Below are 22046 nucleotides of genomic sequence, written 5' to 3' on the forward strand. Positions count from 1 at the left end.
GAACTTGTTACTTGCGGCTGAGTGCCAAGGAGACCTCTTGGCTCTCTGTCTTCCTGCGTCACTGCCTGAGACTGATCCTCCTGGGCTACTGTAGACCGTATGTCCTAAATAGTTAAACATCAATGAGCCTAACACAGAGATGTGTGGAGAATCAAATTTGTGTTCCAATGAGTATTAGCATAAAATATATGCTCATATTATCAAAAATGGGAATTAAAAATTGCATTTGTAACATTGTAGCAAGCCAAGCTACAATTCATTATCTGGTTTGCTTAAAAGTAATCTCCTCATTTAAGACACAAGGCAAAAAGGAATCCTGGATCAAGGACCCTTATAGCGCTTACAGAAACACCACGCCAACCAACAATGTAGTAGCTAGGGAGACAGCATGGGAAAGATTGGCCATGGCAAGCTTTAATGACTATGAATTAAAGTTAAAAAAAAAAATCATCAGGAACTTGAGAATACATTCCACTGGTTTATACCTGATTTCCCAGGAAGAACTGATAAAAATGAAAAATGGAAGAAAGACACAATTAGTTCAACAGGAAACTTTCTGTATGACTCTAGAACATACACACATACTCACACTCTGTGCTTCTCGATGTAGTATCTAGTTTAGAGATGTGCAGGCACCCAGTTTGAAATCTGTCCCAATTTCAAACCAAATAATCAGACTATTTTCTGTACATATATTTTTGAAAATCTTAGGATTTCAAATTTAAGTTAAAGTTTTGAATACATTGATGACTATTCTTTAATATGGAAGTATAAAAATAAAAATAATGTTTCATTTATAAGTAACACACTGTATTGGGGAAACTCAGCACATTTCCTATCTAGCTACTACATATAAGAGATGTTCCGAAAAAAAAAATAGAGAAAGAGTAATGAAGTCACACTGTTCTTCTGTTTTGAAGAGAGTGAACTGAGTTAATTGAGATTTTTAATAAAAGCAAAAATTACTGCACAAGTGGAGAAGACATTATCCTCTTTTTTCCTATTTATTAAAGTGAGTCCATATTTTTAACTTTGTGGTTCTGGATTAGAGCAGCTTTCTTATTTGAAATCTGAAAATTTACTTCTAATCATAATAAAATATAAAATAATATGAAGCAACCTAAATATATGAGATTTGAGTATTTTCTTGTGAATAACTTTTCTTTAAAGGCAATGTGCATGATGTAGATGTCAAAGATATTTCCTAATATGCAAAATGCAGGCTACCATTATACATATTAAAATGTTAAACATAAGAGTTTCATATACCATTAAATTTTGTTATGAGGTAAAAAATAAATAAATAAGATTCCTGGAAAACAACGGAGATCAAATTATATACAGATTTCAATTTATGTCCTTTAAAGGAACTACAACATTATTTTGAAAACTTACCCTGTATTTATTATCACCAATCTGTTCAACTTGAAATCGCTTTGCACATTTACACTTAGCTACCTGCCTTGTCACCTGCCAAAAACAAGGATGAAATATTTACTTTAATGTTAATATTACATAGTAGAATCCTTAAAACTTTGACACTACAATTAAAGTGAAAATAAAATGATTGTACGAATTGTGCATGATATCCTGGCAGAACATACTATCAGTGTTATATGCAATGGAAAGATAATGAGTACCTCATCTTCGATTTTGTCAGCATCTGTGATAGGTTTATATGCATCTTTATTTGGGTGAAGGGCTGCTACAAATTCATAGTAGTCAATATATCCATCACCATCTCTGTCAAAGATGTCTGCAACTGCGCTCATCTCCAAGCGACTGGTTGGAAACTCTAAAATTTTGAAAACAATGATAAGTAGTGACTTGTTAGCTCTTTCTCAAGGTATTCTCAATTGCACATTTTAATCTCAATGTGGCTGGTTAAATCATCAGTGATCAAACATGTTAAAATCCTTTTTTAAAAAACTGATTTACATCATAGCAAATGAAGAGCTATATATAATCTTAACTTATCTTTAATTACTACTTAGGTGAATCATGTAAAATGCTGGGTTTTTTTAGGTTGAAAATGTTTAACATTGGCAATTTTATATGGTTCAATTACTAGTCAAAGAATAATTTATGAAATTTACCTTAAGAATGACATCTAGTAACATCTGTCAGGGAAATCACATACAAATGATTGGGCCATCAAACAAGAAGGTGATAAGTATCTTAAGAAGTTTTACAGAGTTCTAATTTCCTACTAATGACAAAGTTAGATCAGAATATAAATTAGAATGAAAAAGAAAGGGACTTGAATTTATTGACTTCCTATTACACAGATGCCAGGCAACACACACACACACACACACACACACACACACACACACACACACACAGAAAACACCTTAAGAATCATATATTATTGACTTTATTATTCTAACAAGTTCCCAGCCTCAGTGGAGTGAGGGAACAACGTATCTGTGATCACACAGGTAGTGAGTGTTCCTCAATCCAGAGCCACAGATTTTACCAAAAAACACTTTTTTAAGGGTAGTGACTTCCTAGGCAACTTACAAGGCAATGCCTTATTAGTAACACAAGTTCACTGGACCCACAATTTTAAAATGTGCTTCTTTGCTTTAAAAATTGTATTAGTTACAGTCGCCTGTCTTGGAACTTACTTGAGGAAAGAATTCCATCAATAAATTCCTGCCGTGTTATTTTCCCATCCTGGTCTTTATCAATTCTCCTGAAGAAGTCCATCACTCGAGATTTCTTGTGATTCATCCATCGCATGTATTTTTTGCGCCAAATATCAAAATCAAAGTTAGCAAATTCCCTCAGCTAAAAAGGACAAAAGGTATTTTGGTTGAGTTAATGTTGTACTAAAATTGTAGATTACACATATGAATAACTTTTTAAATGATTCTCTAAGTAGTACACATATCCTTTCCATTTCAAAAAGAGGTATTATCTTGCCAAGGGAACTTAGAAACATTTTGGCTTTAAAATGTATTTCATTTCTGTCACTGATTTATCTTTACAAATAAAATTCCTAAAAACTTACGCCGTAAATTTCTGATTAATGCCAAAGTCATAAAGGTGGCCTGGCTCTAAGTACCACCACTAGTCATGCTCACTGGGATAGCAGGTCCAGCTCAACAGCACTTACCTAACCCTTCGCTCTCTCTCCCTCTGCACTATCAGCCACTCTCTTAACTCCCCAGGGCTTCTAAAAATTTCCCAATTGCAGAATCCAAAACTTGAAATCTTAGGTAATCAAATACACACAATCAAAAGATCTGAAATATCAATGATTATATTTGCCAGGCAGAATGGCCAGCAAACATTATGACATTATGTCAAGTTAGATTTTATTCTTAAGGGATCAGCTTCTGATTGTTAAAATATAATCATTTTTTTTTTACTTTATTGATTTCCTAAATCCAAATCCCATATATCAATGTTTCACAAAATCACACATACTTGTGGTATTTATTTTGGAATTTAAAAATGTACTCGAATAGCGAGAGTTTGTTTATTATCAGAAAAGTTAAAAAATACCAAGATTTTGGCGATGGCAATGTGTTACGAGAAATGAGGGCAAATGACAATAAGGTGATGAGGGTATGAATTTCCAAACCTCCTCCAGCCTGTCCAAGGCATCATTGAGTTTCCTCCTTCTTTCCAACGCCAGGAGCCAGACTTGCTGCCATTTGCTCACCAGTAAGTTAACCCTAGGATTTTTGGTTTCAATTTGTGTCTGTGACCCAGAGGGATACAAGCTTGATGCTGGAAAGCGTTTTCCTGTGAAGATATAACTTTAGTTAGGATGGCAGTTTCCAGGGTTCTGAAATGTGCTAAGGCTTGACCTTTTTTGCTCCTAGCTAAGACTGCATCAACTTAATTGTGGGTTTGTACAAGTAAAAGTATCCTAATTTAGATGATGTATAATGTCAAGGTCCAAATCTGCTTTCCTTATTAAGGATCTCACACTGTTCATGCAAGTTGAAGAAATATCTCTTGACAAGGGCATTTAAATACTGGAAATCTCTCTCAATAAATTTATGCTTAAAACATCTTCCAGCTTAAAATTCATGCCATTTCAATGACAATGAAGCATGCTGTGATCCTCCTATTTGTTAAAGGAAATCTCACAGGCCAGTGAGACTATCTTACAATGAGTTACATCAAACCCAGCTGTCCTTCCTACAGAAGAAGGCAGAAAGGGAGAGCAGATGAGGGCAGCAGACACTGGGCAGTCACAGGAGTCAAAGCAAGACACTTCACAAATGCCACTAAAATATGGCAGCACGTGTATGGGACCCCAGCCTTTGCCCACGTCCATTTTCCACTGAGATTGCATGTTTCCTATGCATAGTCTCAAACCCAAGTTTACTGCCTTACTAAAGTTTCCTCCTGCTTTCTGGCTGTTTTCCACAAGTCTCAACAACTTCACAAAACAATGACCTTAACAAATTTTTCTCATCTTACTAAATGGCTAAATATGACCTAGAAAAATTACTGGCCTAGGGTCATATAGAATGTTAAGTGTCCCAGCTGAGATTTACAGTTAAGAAATACTTGAGCATTTAACTATATGCCTGGAAGTATGTTAAGCATTTTATATGTACTAGCTCATTTAATTCTCACTGCAGTCCAATGAGGTTATAATTATCCCCTTTTACAGATGAGGAAACTGAGGTTCAGAATGAGTTTAAGTAACGTGTCCAGGGTTATGTTTCTCAGTTTGGTAAGTGTTGGAGACAGCCAAGGAGTCTGGCTATAGGGCTCTTAATAGTTTACCTTGTCTCCTTGTGTAATAAGTAATCACAACAGCTCTGACATCATTTCTTTTTAATTAAAAAATTAAGTAATACACAAAATGTATTTTCATTCACTAACACAAATTGTGTTTCTTTTAAATTTTCTCCAAGCTAACTATGATTGTTTTTAATGTCATGTCATGTTGTTAAAGCAGCTCTAGAAGTAAACAGAGCCTGAAGTCACACGAACATGTGCAAAAGCTATCAGACTGCTGGCCACCAATGAACAACTAAGTCATGAACGTTATCCAGGTCATGGTCATTTTTATTATGCTCAGCTTTAAAGTTATATATATAACAGAAGAAAAATGAGACCATGCAAAGGGGGTGATGATTTCTGTTCTTATTGTAAATTTTTTCAGTTTTCTTCTAGCTAATATGAAAGATACACTTTAAGACAATAAAGTTACATACAGAAACCTGGGTATATTTTTTCTTTATTTTTAAGTAAGTTTCTACAATACTTGAGCACATGTATTCTTTCAAGAAAGCATTTCATGATAGCCAGTGCTCATGTAAAATCACCAACTGCCCCCAAATTTCAAATAACTCAAAATAAAATTAGCTCCCTTGTTTATTGACATTTTAAAGAAATTGATCACTGCTTACTTCCTGCTCGTCCCTTATCCAAGACTGGAATATGGGATTGTAATGAGGAAGGATCAGCAGCTCTCCTCTTATAGGTCTTCGTTACTTTATCAACATCAGGCTGTTTTCTGGTCATTTCCTCCATGAAGGTCTGAAATGAAAGAAATTATGTCAATCAAATAAGAGTATACTAGAGAAAACCATCTTCAGAAATGAACTAAAAACAGAAGGATGAAAGAACCATGTTATTATTTCTGAAGAAGAATAAATCATCATGCTTTATCTTCAGGGTAAAAAAAAATCTAAACCATCATAATGCAGCATTTACTAATTTTTAAAGAATATAAAATGTGGCTGGATGCAGTGGGCTCACACCTGTAATCCCAGCACTTTGGGAGGCCAAGGCAGGTGGATCACCTGAGGTCAGGAGTTTGAGACCAGCCTGACCAATATGATGAAACCCCATCTCTACTAAAATTACAAAAATTAACCAGGCATGGTAGTATGTGCCTGTAGTTCCAGCTACTGGGGAGGCTGAGGCAGCAGAATCGCTTGAACCTAGGAGGCAGAGGTTGCAGTGAGCCGAGATTGTGTCACTGCACTCCAGCCTGGGCAACAGAGTGAGACTCTGTCTTAAAAAAAAAAAAATATATATATATACACACACACACACACACACACACACACATATATATATATAATGTAAAGAGAGTACACTGAAAATAAAAATAATTTGTTTTAGTTGAATAACATATATGGACACATGGGAGAAGTCATGTGAATAAAATAACCTGTCTGTGCACCAACCAAACTCAGGCTTCCAAGCTCCTCAGAAGAATCTTTAGTGAGCATCTGTCTACAAAGAAACTAGTTAGCTAGGATGTTTCCAAGAACTTTTCTGTGGCACATTTCACCTACATATTTGAAATATTTAAGATGGCTTTGATTAGGCAACACAGTGAAACCCTGTCTCTACAAAAAATGAAAACATTAGGCCAGGTGGCATGTGCCTTATAGTCCCAGCTACACAGGAGGCTGAGGTGGGAGGATCACTTGAGCCCAGGAGGTTGAGGCTGCAGTGAGCCATGACTGTGCCACTGCATTCCAGCCTGGGCAACAGAGTGAGACCCTGCCCGTCAAAAAAAAAAGACGGCTCTTTGATATATTATGACATACTGCATCCACATTTAATGTGGACATATCAAAATATTCATAAATAGGCTATTCCAAGGATGGTAAAAGCTATTTGGTTTAAAGTATACTACCATTGTATTTAAAAGGTTTAACTACCTTGCCACTGCTTATCTCATCTCCTTGGGCTTATTATTATTATTTACTAGGTATCCCTATATTTGGAATATGCAGCAAAGGCTGAGGAAAGGCAGAGGCTGTGAAAAATGATGGGAAAAAGGAGACCCAGACAAAAGGGAAAAGTGAAGTAACACCTTTCTGGAATATTTGTCACACTGAAGAACTCTAATACCTCTGATCACAGGGAACATGACCTGGTACACTTAGGGCCATTATAGACATTGATGTCTTAGACTTTTAAAACACACACACATATACACACAATAATGGCAACACTAATTGCTTAACCAACTGAGCTGACACTTAATATTTCTCTTTGTAAATGCATATTAAACACATTGTGAGCAATCAAGTAAATCAAAGTGAGTGTGATACCCATCAGTTGAGTTTAAAACAAGTAGGATAAATAGGAAAAGTGTTTTTTCTAAGAAAGACAACATGTTCCGTTTTTCACACGATGTATTTCAAGTGGTGACAGTCATCTTCGAAGACATAAAAATGCAAACAGAGCAATCAAACAAGGTACCCACTGAAGCCAGGGAGGTGGAGGTGGGTGAGATCACCAAAAGAGGGAACAGAGTGAGGGAAGTAGAGAGCTGAGGATAACACATAAGGAGTAAAGAGAGCTGACGTTAAGAAGGCAAAAGGGAGAGCAGGAGTGAGCGTGAGACAATACCACGAGTATAACCCCACAGAGGACAAAGAAGGAAAGTTTTGCAAAGGTCACAGAGGGTTCCCGTAAAAAGAGGTTTTAGGGCAGCTGCAGAACTGGAAATACAATTGTAAGGAGCTGAGGAGTCTGAAGAAGTGAAAATAATAACAAAGCAGTGTTTTGAGAAGTACAGCAGTGAAAGAAAGAAAATATCTCAGAAAATGGTTAACAGGAGTTAGGATTATATTTATTTTACCTGGTGTTCTGCAATGAGTGCTTTCACCTCTTCGATCTCCTGGGGGATGACTTCTTTATCCTTATCAGTAAGTGTAGTTTCAGCCCATTGCAACCAAGCCAGCAAAGCTTCCAACAATTCCTGTTTGGCAATAAGCCCAGCCAGAGCACTTGCTAATCTCTGCTGATGTTGCTTTGCCCAGGCCAGCACCTGTCAGAGAAACAGAAATTTCTCAGAATTTCCTCCAACTTAGTAAAATAATTGCAGTGATATAAAATAAATAAATTTTAAATGACAATTAGAATCATCCTGGGCTAGACCCATAATGCTTCTGGTCTTTTTAGATTCCATTAGTGGCATCAAGATCTGGCTCGAGGAGGATATGAGAGCCCACGATAATGTTCATCATCTTCAGAATTTAAAGATGCATGTCAATCACTCAGGCTTCCTTTTGCTTTCTAATTTGAGTTCAAATATGCATTCTCTGAAGGATCAGGTAAGCTTACTCCATGTGGCACAGAGTAGAAATGTAAAAAGCTAAGATATTGGTAGGGCGCGGTGGCTGACGCCTGTAATCCCAGCACTTTGGGTGGCCGAGGCGGGCGGATCACGAGGTCAGGAGTTCAAGACCAGTCTGACCAACCTGGTGAAACCCTGTCTCTACTAAACATACAAAAAAATTAGCCAGGCATGGTGGTGCGCGTCTGTAATCCCAGCTACTCGGGAGGCTGAGGCAGAGGAATTGCTTGAACCTGGGAGGTGGAGGTTGCAGTGAGCCAAGATCACACTCTTGCACTCCAGCCTGGGCAATAAATCGAGACTCTGTCCAAAAAAAAAAAAGCTAAAATATTAAATACAGAATTAATTCACTTTATGTATACCAATTCACTCCACCAGTATATACTGCTCCGAAACACCATCTAACTGCTGGATTATTCAATAGAAACACTGTGCAAGGAGGCCAAAATGTTATATAGTGTACTAAATATTTGCCTTCAAATTTTCCAGGGATATAGCTGCAAAATTTCTTTGACCTTTTAAAGAAAAGTTAATTTCAGAGATTGTAATGCATACAAGAAGCGTATTTACAAGAACATTTTCTATGTAGAGGTCTCATTTTCCCATGGCCATAAGCACATCTTAATTCCTAAATTTCCCACACCCCCCAACTCTCTAAGCTATTGCTACTGTGAAGATTATCTGAGACACACTGACCTCCTCAAACCTCGCCCGGATGATTGTTATCCAGTGCTTAATGGTGGTGATGGAGTCGGGGTGGCAGATAGCCAAAACGGTGTCGCCCATAGTGGTGGCCTTATTTAGTTCAGCTCTCTTTTCTTCCAGTTTCTTCATGAATTCCTACAGCAGAAACAAAGACTTAAATTAACTGTTGGCACTGGCTGAAAACAAAACTCTGGTGACATTTGTTTGACTGCCAGAATTAAACAAATAAGCAAAAACTTCAATTGGTTTATTCACAGTGGAAATCATTTACTAATTGGGGAGGAAAAGGGGACAAAATAGAAAAAGTACTTTCTAATATGTACTTTAAAATACAAGTACAGTCATCCCTTGGTATCCATGGGGAGCTGGTTCCAGGATATTGGGCATAATAAAATCCAAGGATGCTCAAGTCCCTCATATAAAATGATGTAGTATTTGCATATGACCTAAGTACATCCTCCCCATATGCTTCATATCATCTCTAGATTACTAATAATACCTAATGCAATGTAAATAATTGTAAATAGTTGCTATGGTATTGTTTAGGGAATAATGACAAAGAAAAAAGTGTATTCAGCACAGATGCAACCATCCATTTTATTTTTGAATATTTTTAACTATTTTATTTTTGAGTATTTGGATACAGAGGGCCAACTTTATAGGATATTTCATGCTTTAAAAATGTATTATACAAAAAATAACTCTTCCAAATTTGGATATAATTATATTATTAATGGAGAATAGCATTGGGAGAGGCAGTATTGCTAGAGATAGAAACAATATTGATTGACCAAAAATAAGTTCTAACAAATAAGATAAGGAGGTTAATATTTAAAATAGCATTAACTATGCCAGGAAATATAGGAGCATGAATGAAAAAGTACTAAGTAGAGAGAAGACTGGGTAAGGAAATATAAATGTTTGGGGGTACGGGAGACAGGGCCCAAAGTGTCCAGGCAGTAAAAAGTGAGGGGGAGGTTGGAGAGAGTGAGCCTGACAGCACGTCAGCCCATGTGAGAACTGTCCCTTTAAGATGCCAGTAAGAGGCACTCTCCTCTGTTCTGGCAATTCTAGTGGTTCGAGCAAGTCCCTCTGAGCAAGCAGAATGAACAAAGCCTTGACATCCTCGAGGGTGATCTTTCAAATAAATGTTTTACAAATGTCTCACATACATAATTGTACTTTCTACCATCAGAACTACATCCATAGATGAAAAGACCATAGAACTCTGAAAATGTGACTACAAATTGAGAATCTTTGCCCTTAAAAATGCGACATGCTTCCAAAATCTCATATAGAATGTCAGAGATCTGCAGACACCCCAGTCTCTCTGGACCCCTGCACCAAGAGCAATTACTTGATTATACCATGAGTGTCAGAGGCCGCAGACGTCGATGATGCCCGTGCTACTCACACTATGTGAAGAGGGGTGTTCACTTTGAAATATACGTGTTTTACGATAAAAATACTACAAGAAAACCTAGAAAAAACTCTTCTGGACATTGGCCTAGGCAAATAATTTATGACAAGGATCCCAAAAGTGAATGCGACAAAAATGAATATAGACAAATGGGACTTAATTAAATAAAAAAGCTTCTGCACAGTAAAAGATAGAATCAACAGAGTAAACAGTTAAGCTACAGAATGGGAGAAAATATTTGCAAATCATGCCTCTGAAGAAAGACTAATATCCAGAATCTGCAAGGAACTCAAACAACTCAACAAGAAAACAACAAACAACTCCACCGAAAACTGGGACAAGGACATGAACAGACATTTCTCAAAAGAAGAATACAAGCATACAAGCAGCCAACACACACATGAAAAATGCTCAGCATCACTAATTATCAGAGATACACAAATTAAAGCCACCCTGAGATATCATATTACACAAGTCACAATAACTATTACTAAAAAGTGAAAAAACAACACATGATGTGGATGCTGAGAAAAGGGAGTGCTTATACACTGTTAGTGGCAATATAAATTAGTTCAATGTCTATGAAAAACAGTATGGATATATTTCAAAAAACTAAAATTAGAAGTACCATTTGACCCAGCAATTCCACTACTCGGTATCTACCCAAAGGAAAAGAAATTGTTATATCAAAAAGACACCAGCACTCATATGTTAATTCCAGCACTATTCATAAAAGCAAAGTCACAGAACCAACCTAAGTGTCCATCAACAGTTGATTGGATAAAAAAAATGTGGTACATATATAGCATGGAATACTATGCAGCCATAAAAAAGAATGAAATCATGTACTTTGCAGCAACATGCATGGAGCTGGAGGCCATTATCCTAAGTGAAGTAACTCAAACAGAAAATCAAATATCACATATTCTCACGTATAAATGGGAGCCAAACAATGGGAACACATGGACATAAAGATGGAAATAATAGACACTGAGGACTCCAAAAAGCATGGAGGATAAAAGGGGCCTGAGGGTTGAAAAATTAAAAAAATTACCTATTGTGTACAGTGTTTAATATTTGGATGACTGGTACAAAAGAAGTCCAGTCTCTACTATTACTCAATATACTCAGGTAGCAAACATGTACATGTACTCTCTGAATTTAAATTTATATAATATGTTTATATGTTTTACTCTAATATAAGTGGCCTTTTGTCTTTAATCTCTGTGAAGCAGCTCTGTGACATATCTCCTACTCTGGCATTTTGCTATATTAGACTGTTCGGTCCACAAGATTAAAAGACTGTTTTATTCATTTTTATGTTCCCAGTAATTCGTTCAAAAGAGTATGTGATTTACTGAATAAATGCTTTCTAGACCTTTTATTTACAAGTTTACTATAATGGAGTCAAGTTTCAATTGATGGCACACTCTGATAACATGACCTACTTTTTAAATATCATAACTTAAAAAATTATCACTTTTTCAATACAGATCCTCCTAAATAAAAAAAGTTAAAAATTGCAACATTATAAGGAAGAGGAAAAAATAGGTTAATCTAACATCTGTGTTTCCCCCAGAGAACAGCTGATACAAATAATGTCCTCTCAATCACTTGTACACCTATTTGGTGGATGGGACTGTCAACATTCCACTGAATTCTATGCCCTTCCAACCTAGTCTGAACCTTACCTTACTGGTTTGTTCTCGTGTGGGAAAGCCTGCCGTTTTTAGAAACTGGATTATACTAAGAAGTCTCTAGTCCTAGTGTTAAGAAATTAAATGTTCGGTTTTTCTTTGATTGGTGAATGGTGAATGTGTGAAGGGAAACAGAAGAGATGGAAAAGAATGAATAGTGTTACTGCAAAATATTATTAAGAAATGCTTTATAAAATTACAGGTAATTTTATGCTATTTAAAAATAATTTGTTATAAAAACCACTACCCCTGCTCTGGATACTTGCCTCCTGGAGGTTTCCTGGTCCTGTGAGAGTGGTGATACCATAAATAGGCTCCTTTCTGTAGGGTGTTAGATATGCACGATGGGCTTTAAGTGGTGTCCAGCAAATATTTATTGCTACTCTGAGACCCAAACCTAAGAATATTAATAGAACTCAATGCTGGCTGATGGTAAGCCCACAGTAATATAATATAAACTACATTTTCAAAATGTTGAATGGACTCAAAAATTTATAATAAATTTGATGTAATTGTCTTCTTCTTATATTCTAGCTTCAAATTTAAATGGTGTATATAGCATTTCATTCTTCCAGAAAATGTTATGAAAGCTTGCACCACTTTTTAAATGACATGGCAATATTTCATTGCTATAGATGCAGCAACCCATCTTTGATAGAGGGTATTAATTAAAATAACAACTCTCTACAGATGATGTAATCCATGCTACACTAAAATTAATGATGTATTTCCAGCCTGATCTCAAAAGACAAAATTATTTACTGGTGTTAAAAAGATTCTTTAAAGTTAATAGGAAATGCTGACATCAACACTACATTGAGTGTTACCATTTCAAATTCCTGACTTTTTGAGTCAAAGGTTAAAAAACATCTGTTAAGAGATATCTGGATCACTCTCTGAAGGGTTTTGGCAAGTTTCATGCATTGCCACAGGAAAAATCTTGATTTGAAAACTCAATAGCCAGATTTAGACTTGGTTAGTTATTCAACAGAATATTGGCTTGTGGAATTCATTTTTAAAATTTTTAATGTATACTATAGGTTACTTCTAAAAAGGATTTAAAAGGCTCTTGATTAAGAACAGAAGCAGCAGAGGCTTAAAAATAGATTTAAAGGTGAGTTATTAAATTACCTGTGTGTCTTGTTTACAAAGGGCAAAATTACTAATTTACAATCCTACAGGTATAATTTTATAAATGCCAAACTGCCTATTAAAGAAGTTTTATTTTTGAAACCCACATAATGACTGCAACAATATTGACCAATTTTGGTCAAAAGCCAAAAAGCCTAGATAAATCAATATGCTTCCTTGAGATAGGAAACAGAATAACTACCTTCCCTAAAAAGGAAACATAAAAAGACAGGTACACATACATGTGCGTGGGTGCACGGGGACATACATATACAAGCAAGGTGGACAGAAGTACCCTCTCAAATGTACCAGGTGTTTAAGTATTTCTCAGGAAGGAAAATATTCATGCAGTTGATATTTATAATCATGAGTCTATTTTCCTTGCTTTGATTTTCTAATGTAGCTTTACTTAGCATTTATATATTACTCACTTTATGCTGATCAATGAGAGTCCGGAGAGCATCCTCATCATCTGGGAGGACACCATGGAAACGCAGGGTTTGCTCTGCCTCAGCCAGCCACTCCAAGAGGGCATGTACCACCGAGTGGAATTCCTCTGCCTAAGAGTTCACACACATACACACACACACACACACACACACACACACACCAAACAAAATTCCCAAATATGCCTGTTAGCACAATTTACAGAACTGTATAGTGGATTCATCCTTTCAATGAAAAAAACAAAAAGTTTTAAACTTAAATTGCTTCACTACTCCCATTAAGAAGATAAAGATATACATATTTTAAAAATAAGAAAACACCTAATATATTAAAAAGGCCTATATGAAGAAAAAATTACCACTTTAACAACTTGATTTTAGATGAATGACAGTCCATCATACTTCCAAGCCGAAACATTACTCAAGCAGCACTTCTATGTGAAGATTAGAATGCCTCCCTCTAGCAGTAATTTAAATTCATGGGGGAGGGTGGGAAAAGGATCAAGGCAATGATGCTATTAGAATTTCCTTCTTCAGACTGTCCTGATTGAGACACGAGGTTTTTTACTCACAGTTTACTCAGTTTTTTACTAGAATAGTTCTTGTTGAGGTTTCAATACTTTTCCCATTACACCCAGCTCTCATTTATATGGTTTTTACCTGACGCAGGGCTGCTTCTAACCGTGTTTGCTTTGATATGGAAAGTGCACACACGGTCTCCCAGCGTGTGCTTAATTCTTGCATCTGGACTTTGACCCAGGAGGAGTCATCCCGACTGCCTTCTATGAGTTCTCGGGCTGAGCGCTTCAGGGCCTGCACACTGCTGGTCCTCTTCCCCAACTCTTTTTGGAAGGCCTAAGAAGACCATATTTTGAAAAATTATTTTTAATTACAAAACCAAAACAGTAACACATACTGTTTGAGAGATATATGTGCATATAACATCATGTACAGATATCTAAGACCTAAAGTTTAATAACCATATTTCTGGCAGCATCTTCAGAAGATAAATGACACACTACTCCTATTTGAGCATCATCAAGAATAGTCTTGTATACATTTGTTCAGTTCTGTCACATACTCGTGAGAAAACAAGATTACCTTATTTTAAAATGACATATTGGATTTAAATAATGGCAGCCAGCCTTCTTTATTTCAATTTCATAAAACAATGCATCAGATTCCTTTTTTTAATGATTCTTTAATATGGTGTCCCAATTCCTCTCAAATAATTAGTGTGAATTCCAAGTGATGCTGGCTTCGGCACTACTCTAAGAGATGTACCTAAGAAGCTAACAGAGGACTAAACAATCCTGATGTGTGTACCATGGAGTTCTTAAGAGATAATGGCAGGGAATTCCATAGGAAGTTGGCAGACGGTCCTTTACTCCTATAAAACTCCTTGGCCTTTCATAATATATTAGGTACTAACTCATAATGTCAAATTTTAGAGGCTTAAATCCCTGTCTTTCACCTTACAGGAAAAGTTTCTGGGTCTTTTTTTTTTTTTTTTTTTTTTTTTTCCCTGCCTAATTTTGACAAACTTTGATGTGCCAGAAATTAAATTGATTTATTTTGGCCACAGACTGATCTAAGAAGTGAGCCCAGTGCTCTTTATTTTTGATCCAAGAATCTGTGTATGCAACTAAATCTTTCAAACATTAATAACCAACACTCTGTCACAACGAAATTAATGAGTTTTTTTAAAAATCATCATAAATGAATATTACCATTTGGCCTTATCTATAGGTTTCTATTCTGATACTCAGATCATTCACAAAAGTGAGCCTATCACAATAGTGATTATTTGACGGATTCAACTATAACAGTTATGAGATATGCCTGCAGATACAAATGTGCACATATACACCAATACACACATTCACACACACACATAAACACATGTGCAAATGGTACAGTATTTAAATATTCCATTTATGATAGGACTAGTCCAATAGTTTTCAGCAGACTTTCCAAAGCATTTTGCATACTTGAACTTCTTGAGCCTTCCAGTTGTATTACTAATGCTAAATGATTCATTCATTCTTGATGACCTTTAATATATAAAAGATCTGGCAATTACCTAGAGTACTAAATATTTAGACAGTGAGTTTACAGAAATGGCATTTATGTAAAAAGTAACATTACGCTATTCATTACTCATTGAATAAATGCCAGGAAATACAGAAGTATTAACCATACACAAAATATTTATTTCAATATAAGCAAAGCCAGGTAATTTTTAAATTTTTAGCTTTTGTAGACCTAACCATTGTTCTTTATTTATTATTTTATTTTATTTTAATTTAGTTTGTTTCACTTTTTGAGTGTAACAAACTCTCTTATGGGTATAACGATAGAATAGAAAGAAAAAAGGGAAAACAAATATGCAATAAGACTATTTTAAAAAGAATGGTAAGATCAAAATAGCATAACCAGTATAAAGAGAACATTACAAATGAAATAAGTTTTCTGAACTCAAACACTAGACAGAGGAAATACAAGATGAATTCAAATAGAGTGATGTAAGATGTTTTTATATAAAGTCAACTCCAACACAACTATTCTACATTAGTACTATGCTTCATATTGTTTCCAGGCTAAGTTGTTTTATATGATTTGATCATAATTTAGGACCTTACACTTAGCTGGACACCTTGAATATTACCTTTGATTTACATGACACGACAGTTTAACATAAATATATCAGGAGATTTCAAGAAAGCCAGTTTTCTTGAAGTAAACAATAATCAAATCCCTCATAGCACATGCTGCTGACTCATAAATTGCTATAGTTCAAGGGGCAAGGTTAAAACAGTTTTGGTTCCATATTTTTAAAAGCAGTTGGTCATGACCCCCACGGATCATGTCACAAATCTACACACTTATGCAATAACTTAGTGTCAGGTCACTGAATGAATTATTTTAAATTTTATTACATAATTGTTTAAGTGCATAACTAAAGACAGTAAAACATTCTTGAAATCTGTTTTAAAGCACCAGAGAATGAAATCACTTTCCAAGTTCTAAAAAGGTTTTAGATCCGGTAATTAAAAACAAAAGTATTTCACTGACACTAAATAATATTTCCCCATCACTTTTAAAGGTAGCTTCCAGGTTCTGCTCAGACACATATTTCAAAAATAAAGACTGTTATGTCATATGATCTATAGTCTCCTGATTTTAAAAGCTAATTTAAATGGTTCATATTTCCTTGTACACTCAGAGTAATCAAACAAGATAAAATAAAATGCCCTAGATAACATTACCTTGTGATTATCGATCAGATTCATCACTAAATCAATGTCTCCATGAACAGGTTGGTCTTCTGCCAGCTGGGGTTCAACTCTATACAACCAATCAATGAGAGCCTGTAGGGCATCTGTGAATTGTCCAGAAAATAACAGGGCTTCCTCCAATTTGTTTTGTCTAGGGAAAAAGGTAGAAAAATTGATCCTTGCAACAAAAAAAGCCACTCATATATCTGAACATCTAAAATTAATTGATGAAGGCTGAGTGGTACTCAAGAGGAAGAGCAGTATATTGGTATTCATTGTTGCTTCTTTGCTCTTCTTAGAAAAAAAACCAAAACTTTTCTAAACTTTCTTTTTTATTCCTTAAATACATGGCATCTGTTCCAGGAAAATTCTCACCTTTGGAAACCATGGACCCTTCATGTTTCTTTATAAAAATCGACCTTTTAAATTGTTCAAATATTTTTAAAATTTTGTTTTAGATTATCAGGCAGTATACTTGACATTTTTTCATATACACTTCTATACATTTTAACACATATATAGATTCATGTAACCATCACCACAATCAAGATCCAGAACAGTTCAACCATCCCAAAATTCTCCCTCATGCTGTCTCTTTATAGACACACCTTGTCCCTGTCTTCAAACCCCTAGCATTCATTGATCTGTTTGTCATGACTTCATTATTTTGTCTTTTCAAAAATGTTGTAAATAAAACCATGTATACAATACTGGAAAGGGTATGTAAAATTTTGTGGCTGAGGAATTTAAGATTTTTAAAAAACTAACATGACAAAAACTTACTGAGTTCCCTAGAACTGAATATAACCTATTTAATCTTGATGCTGACAAAAATCATTAGGATTAAGGATCAACAGGAAAATTTGGAAACATGTACAAGATATTTGAACTCTACTACTATTATACTTTATTACTTAAAATTTTTGAAATATTTCTTGGGTTTTCATGGAAATGTAATAAGAAAGAGGGAGATCAAAAAGGGGTAGATGGAGTTAGAAAGAAATGCTGGGGCCAGATGAGTGGTACCTTGCACATCACATTAAGAAGCCTGTGTTTCAATGCATGCCCAGTAGTAAGTCACCAAAGGGTATGAAGGAGGGGAATGACATGATTCCATTTACATTTTTAAGAGACAATCCTAGTAGTTATGTAGAAATTGAGTTAAAGAAGTAATAAAGGTGGACCTGGGAAGACGAGTCAGAAGCAGTGGGTGTAGTCAGGTGTGAGATGGCAGAAGCTTGGACAATGATATCACTTTTTATTGCAATGAGTAGTTAAAAATAATGAACAGCAAAGTCTTCTCAATGCAGATGATATTTGTGTGGGGTACTTAGGACAAACAGAAGTTCCTTAGGCAAAGGAAATATTTAAGGTTTTTGAAATGTCCCTGCAAAGCACCATTACTGTATATTTGAAAGAGGTCTACAGAGTAACCAAACTGTCTTAAAGAACATTTTACCTTTCCACAGATTTTCCACATATGGTATCCCATTTGTCTCTGAGTTCACTCAGCATGTCATCCAGTTTCAGGTTGTCATCAGCCAGGGAGGTTTTCTCCTTCAGAGAACGTCCAGTCCTGTTGGTGGTGTCGTAGACAGAATGCTTGGCTCCGAGTGATTTCTGAAACTCCTGTACATTTAACAAGAAAAATATGTGCATTTCTTCTTGGGACTAATAAATAGGTAAGAGGCATTAACAGAGGCATTCCTAATAAAGGGAGATGAATTATAGACGGTCCCTGACTTATGATGACTTAGGATTTTTTGACTTTACCATGGTATAAAAGTCATACGGATTCAGTAGAAACCATACTTCAGTCATGTATTCAATAAATTACCTGAGTATTCAATACTTGCTATAGAAACAGGATTTGTGTTAGATGATCTTGTTCTATTGTAAGCTAATGTTAGTTGTATTAAATGCATTTTTGATTTACAATATTTTCAACTTACAGCAGGTTTATGGGGATAAAAATCCATTGTAAGTTGAGGAACATCTGTATAGTCTTTCTACACAACTCAATTATAAGCTTTTATAGAGCAGGGACATTGTCTTTGTAGACCTCTCATTATCATCTTACACCTAGTAGATGTTTATAAATACTCAACAGGAAGAGTAGAAAGAATGAGATAACTGCTACTGAATATCCAATAGCAGGAATGAGAACAAAGAAAGGTCAACTTAATGGGAAGCTTACAAACTCACAAAATATAATGGAAACATTAATATAGTGATTCTCAATCCTTGTAGCAAATTAAAATTACCTTAGATAGTAAAATGCTATGCAAATGTACAATTTTCTAAAATAATCTCAAGGTTATAGTTACCTAAGAAGTTTTTACTGCCTTTAAAAGCTACATACTTTAAAATGTTTTAATATGACTAAATTATTTAGTTTGTCATGGGTAATAGGCAACTACATCTGGACATTTCTAAGTAATAGACAACACAATTATAATCACATTATTTCTAGTTTGTTATCCATAAATATTTTTTTCGTATTATTCTAAACAGAATGCCAATGTTATAGAATCATGGTATTGACAGAGATTTTCTTCACAAAGCAGACATACAAAAAGTGTTATGGTTGAATAAACATCACTGTTGCCAAACAGAGACTCTAAAAAGGTAGATATTCTTATTTATAGGACTATGCAATACACTTTCATAAGACTACATGATACAACATCCATGTTCAAGTTCAAATAAAGCATTCTATTTTGAGAAGGAAGCTCTCATTTCGCCATCAGAGGGGAAGGAAGGAAGGTGCTGTTCACTGTCACTGTGCTCCCAATATTGAATGTGGCAGCTCACAAAGGGTGCCAGCAGAGCAAGCCATTCATTAGCCCTCATCTGGCCAGAGAGCAGATGCTCAATATGTTTCCTCCCATCCCTCTAATCATGACCTCCAAAGGTTAGACCCACTGATGGAAGCAGCCACCTGTATGAAGATGATGGCCAGGATTTCCTCCTGATAATGATAAAATTTTTATCAGCCCAATTTTTCCAGTCTTTTAAAATTATCATGTTTCAAGCAATAATTTATATGTATATGCCTAAAATTGTAAAACCCTTTGCAAGAATCACTCTCCTTTTACCCACATCCTCACCCTGACGGCTGGTAGGGTCACTTTATAAATAGAATTACATAGAAATCCAAATTCAAAAGAGCTGGGAAGGGTGGGAGGGAATGCTCTTTGAATGTTATGTGGTAGGTATAAAATGTGATAGACATAGAAAAGGTAGAAAATATTTAAAAAACAGTGTTTCCACATGCTTTTCTAGTCTATATAAACATGTCTTTGGATATCTTTGAGGTTGGGTGTAATTTTATATGTGCACAAACACAATAAAATATTAATTTTGAATTTAGGTACAGGCAACCAATTTTTCTCATTCTATTGTTTAAAAGAATCTATATTTCAAATATGTATTACTTTTTCTGCAGATTTATCTTCAAGGTGCTATTTTGTCTGTCAAAGAAAGTACAGAAAAAGACAGCTATCATGAAAAACTGAAATGCCAATGTTCAAAACCACTACAAATCCTTTATATGTTTTAGAATGTAGAGGATTTCCATTTTTATTTTGTATGTTTTTCTTTTTAACAATTAACCTTGGAATCATTAATGAAATGGTCACTGAAGAGTAAAGATACTGCAACACGACCAACATGAAGAGCAATAGGTTTTAAATTTAATATAGGTTCACATTGGACAGCTTTTTTTCTTTAGTGATGAAAAAACATGTGATGAAGCAAGGATTTTAAAGTGATCTTGAACTATATAATGAGACAATAAGCTCTTCTTAATTATGGACCTACCTTATGTTGTGCAAGTTGTGTTTTTATTTTGTCTGGATCATTTGCTATTTCCAGTTCAGAATCCAAAGACTTTTCTGACTCTTCCAGCCACTCCATAAGTTTACTCCAAGCTTCATGGAACTGGAAAGAAATTCACATCTTTGTCTGAAACTTTTTTAAGCATATTATACTTGAGACCTAGTATAGTTTTAAGACAGAGATTAATAGTAATGAAAATGCTGAAAATTGTTATTTCAAAATTTCCACTGAAGAAGAAAAAAGTAATGCTTTCATTGGCAAATTACAAAAAAAGTCTTGATAATGCTTAGCATTATTGGTGGCTGTGCCCCACTGTCACTTCGTTTTAATTCATTCAACATATCAGCTCTAAAAGAGCCTAGAAAAAAGTTAGGAAGCTCCAGAAAGAACTTCTTCCTTATACTTTCTTCTTGCTCAATAATTAACATAAACTCTCAGAAAATGTTTTGTATTTTTGTTGTTGTTGTTGTTTACTGCTGTTTGTTGACAGATCTGGGTTTACTTCTAGGGAATTTAATCCCTATGTTAAGAAAAAGGAACAAAAATGGGGAGGGGGAACTATAAAGCTTGTAAATTGATTTTTTAAAGTAGCAAAAACAAAAAAGACACCATTGCATTCCTATTTAATGCAAAGATATTTCAACATCTTTATTGCTGCTATCAAAATCCTCAAATTAATGCCTATGCCTCACATATTGGTTTTATATGTCTGAGCAGCCACAATATTTGGGTTCTAACAAAATGTTATTCTCTTTGGCATCTATAACCTTGCAAACATTCTAGTACTATACATATTTGATTTTGAGCACAGTTTTCTGTTCGCCATAAAGAACCACCAGGTACTATTTTCTGATACAATTGTGAAATTGGTTATAAATTATATCACAATAAGCTTAAGTGAACAGATACCTAACAAAAAATTTAGTAATCAAAATTAAATCTACTGTATACCAAAGCACATTAATAATGAAATAACAACAAGATATTTAACAATAAGAGCAGATTAAGGACACAGACTCACAAAACTGTAAGGGCTCTCTGGAGATCATCTCATTACAAACCTTCATATCCCTCTCACAACTTTAATCAATTTAAACATGGAAAAATGGAAACTAGAATAGATACATGAATTGTGGAAGTCAGAGAAGTATGATCAATATCTGAGCCAAAAACTGAGATATTAGAATAAGAAGAAATAAATTGAAGAAACAGCGAGTCAAGGTGTTAGGTAGTTTGACTCCAAATAATACAGGCTATAATAGTTGGATGGTAAGGTCAATGATACAAATGCACAAGTTCTGAGGCTGGTTCTGCTTTCAAAACTATTTTTAAGCCATATAAATAGAGGAAATGCTCTACATTTGCACTAAAAACAGTAGCAAATATTTATAAAGTTAATTAGACAAAATAAGAAAATAAAATTGATTAAATCAAGAAAGGAGGAAAAAG

General features: G+C 35.0%; 1 protein-coding gene across 21 annotated transcripts in view; it reads right to left on the reverse strand.

Annotated features, from left to right (window-relative positions):
• The window catches only part of DST (dystonin), a 486601-nt gene that overhangs the window by 10493 nt on the left and 454062 nt on the right, over window positions 1–22046 (reverse strand). For 17 of the 21 annotated variants that reach the window (XM_073006092.1, XM_073006096.1, XM_073006083.1 and 14 more), the window contains 13 exons: window positions 20580–20699; window positions 18217–18386; window positions 16749–16908; window positions 14140–14334; window positions 13465–13593; window positions 8777–8920; window positions 7583–7771; window positions 5385–5514; window positions 3593–3756; window positions 2631–2793; window positions 1641–1795; window positions 1396–1470; window positions 486–503 (listed from right to left, as the gene is read on the reverse strand). In XM_073006092.1, the coding sequence (XP_072862193.1) occupies window positions 486–503; window positions 1396–1470; window positions 1641–1795; window positions 2631–2793; window positions 3593–3756; window positions 5385–5514; window positions 7583–7771; window positions 8777–8920; window positions 13465–13593; window positions 14140–14334; window positions 16749–16908; window positions 18217–18386; window positions 20580–20699 (1812 nt within the window). The remainder of the gene's footprint in view (window positions 1–485; window positions 504–1395; window positions 1471–1640; window positions 1796–2630; window positions 2794–3592; window positions 3757–5384; window positions 5515–7582; window positions 7772–8776; window positions 8921–13464; window positions 13594–14139; window positions 14335–16748; window positions 16909–18216; window positions 18387–20579; window positions 20700–22046) is intronic. The other 4 variants (XM_073006087.1, XM_073006085.1, XM_073006082.1 and 1 more) reach the window with 1 other exon arrangement.

Source organism: Chlorocebus sabaeus, chromosome 17, assembly GCF_047675955.1.
Source record: "Chlorocebus sabaeus isolate Y175 chromosome 17, mChlSab1.0.hap1, whole genome shotgun sequence".
In the NCBI taxonomy this organism is placed as follows: Eukaryota; Metazoa; Chordata; class Mammalia; order Primates; family Cercopithecidae; genus Chlorocebus; species Chlorocebus sabaeus.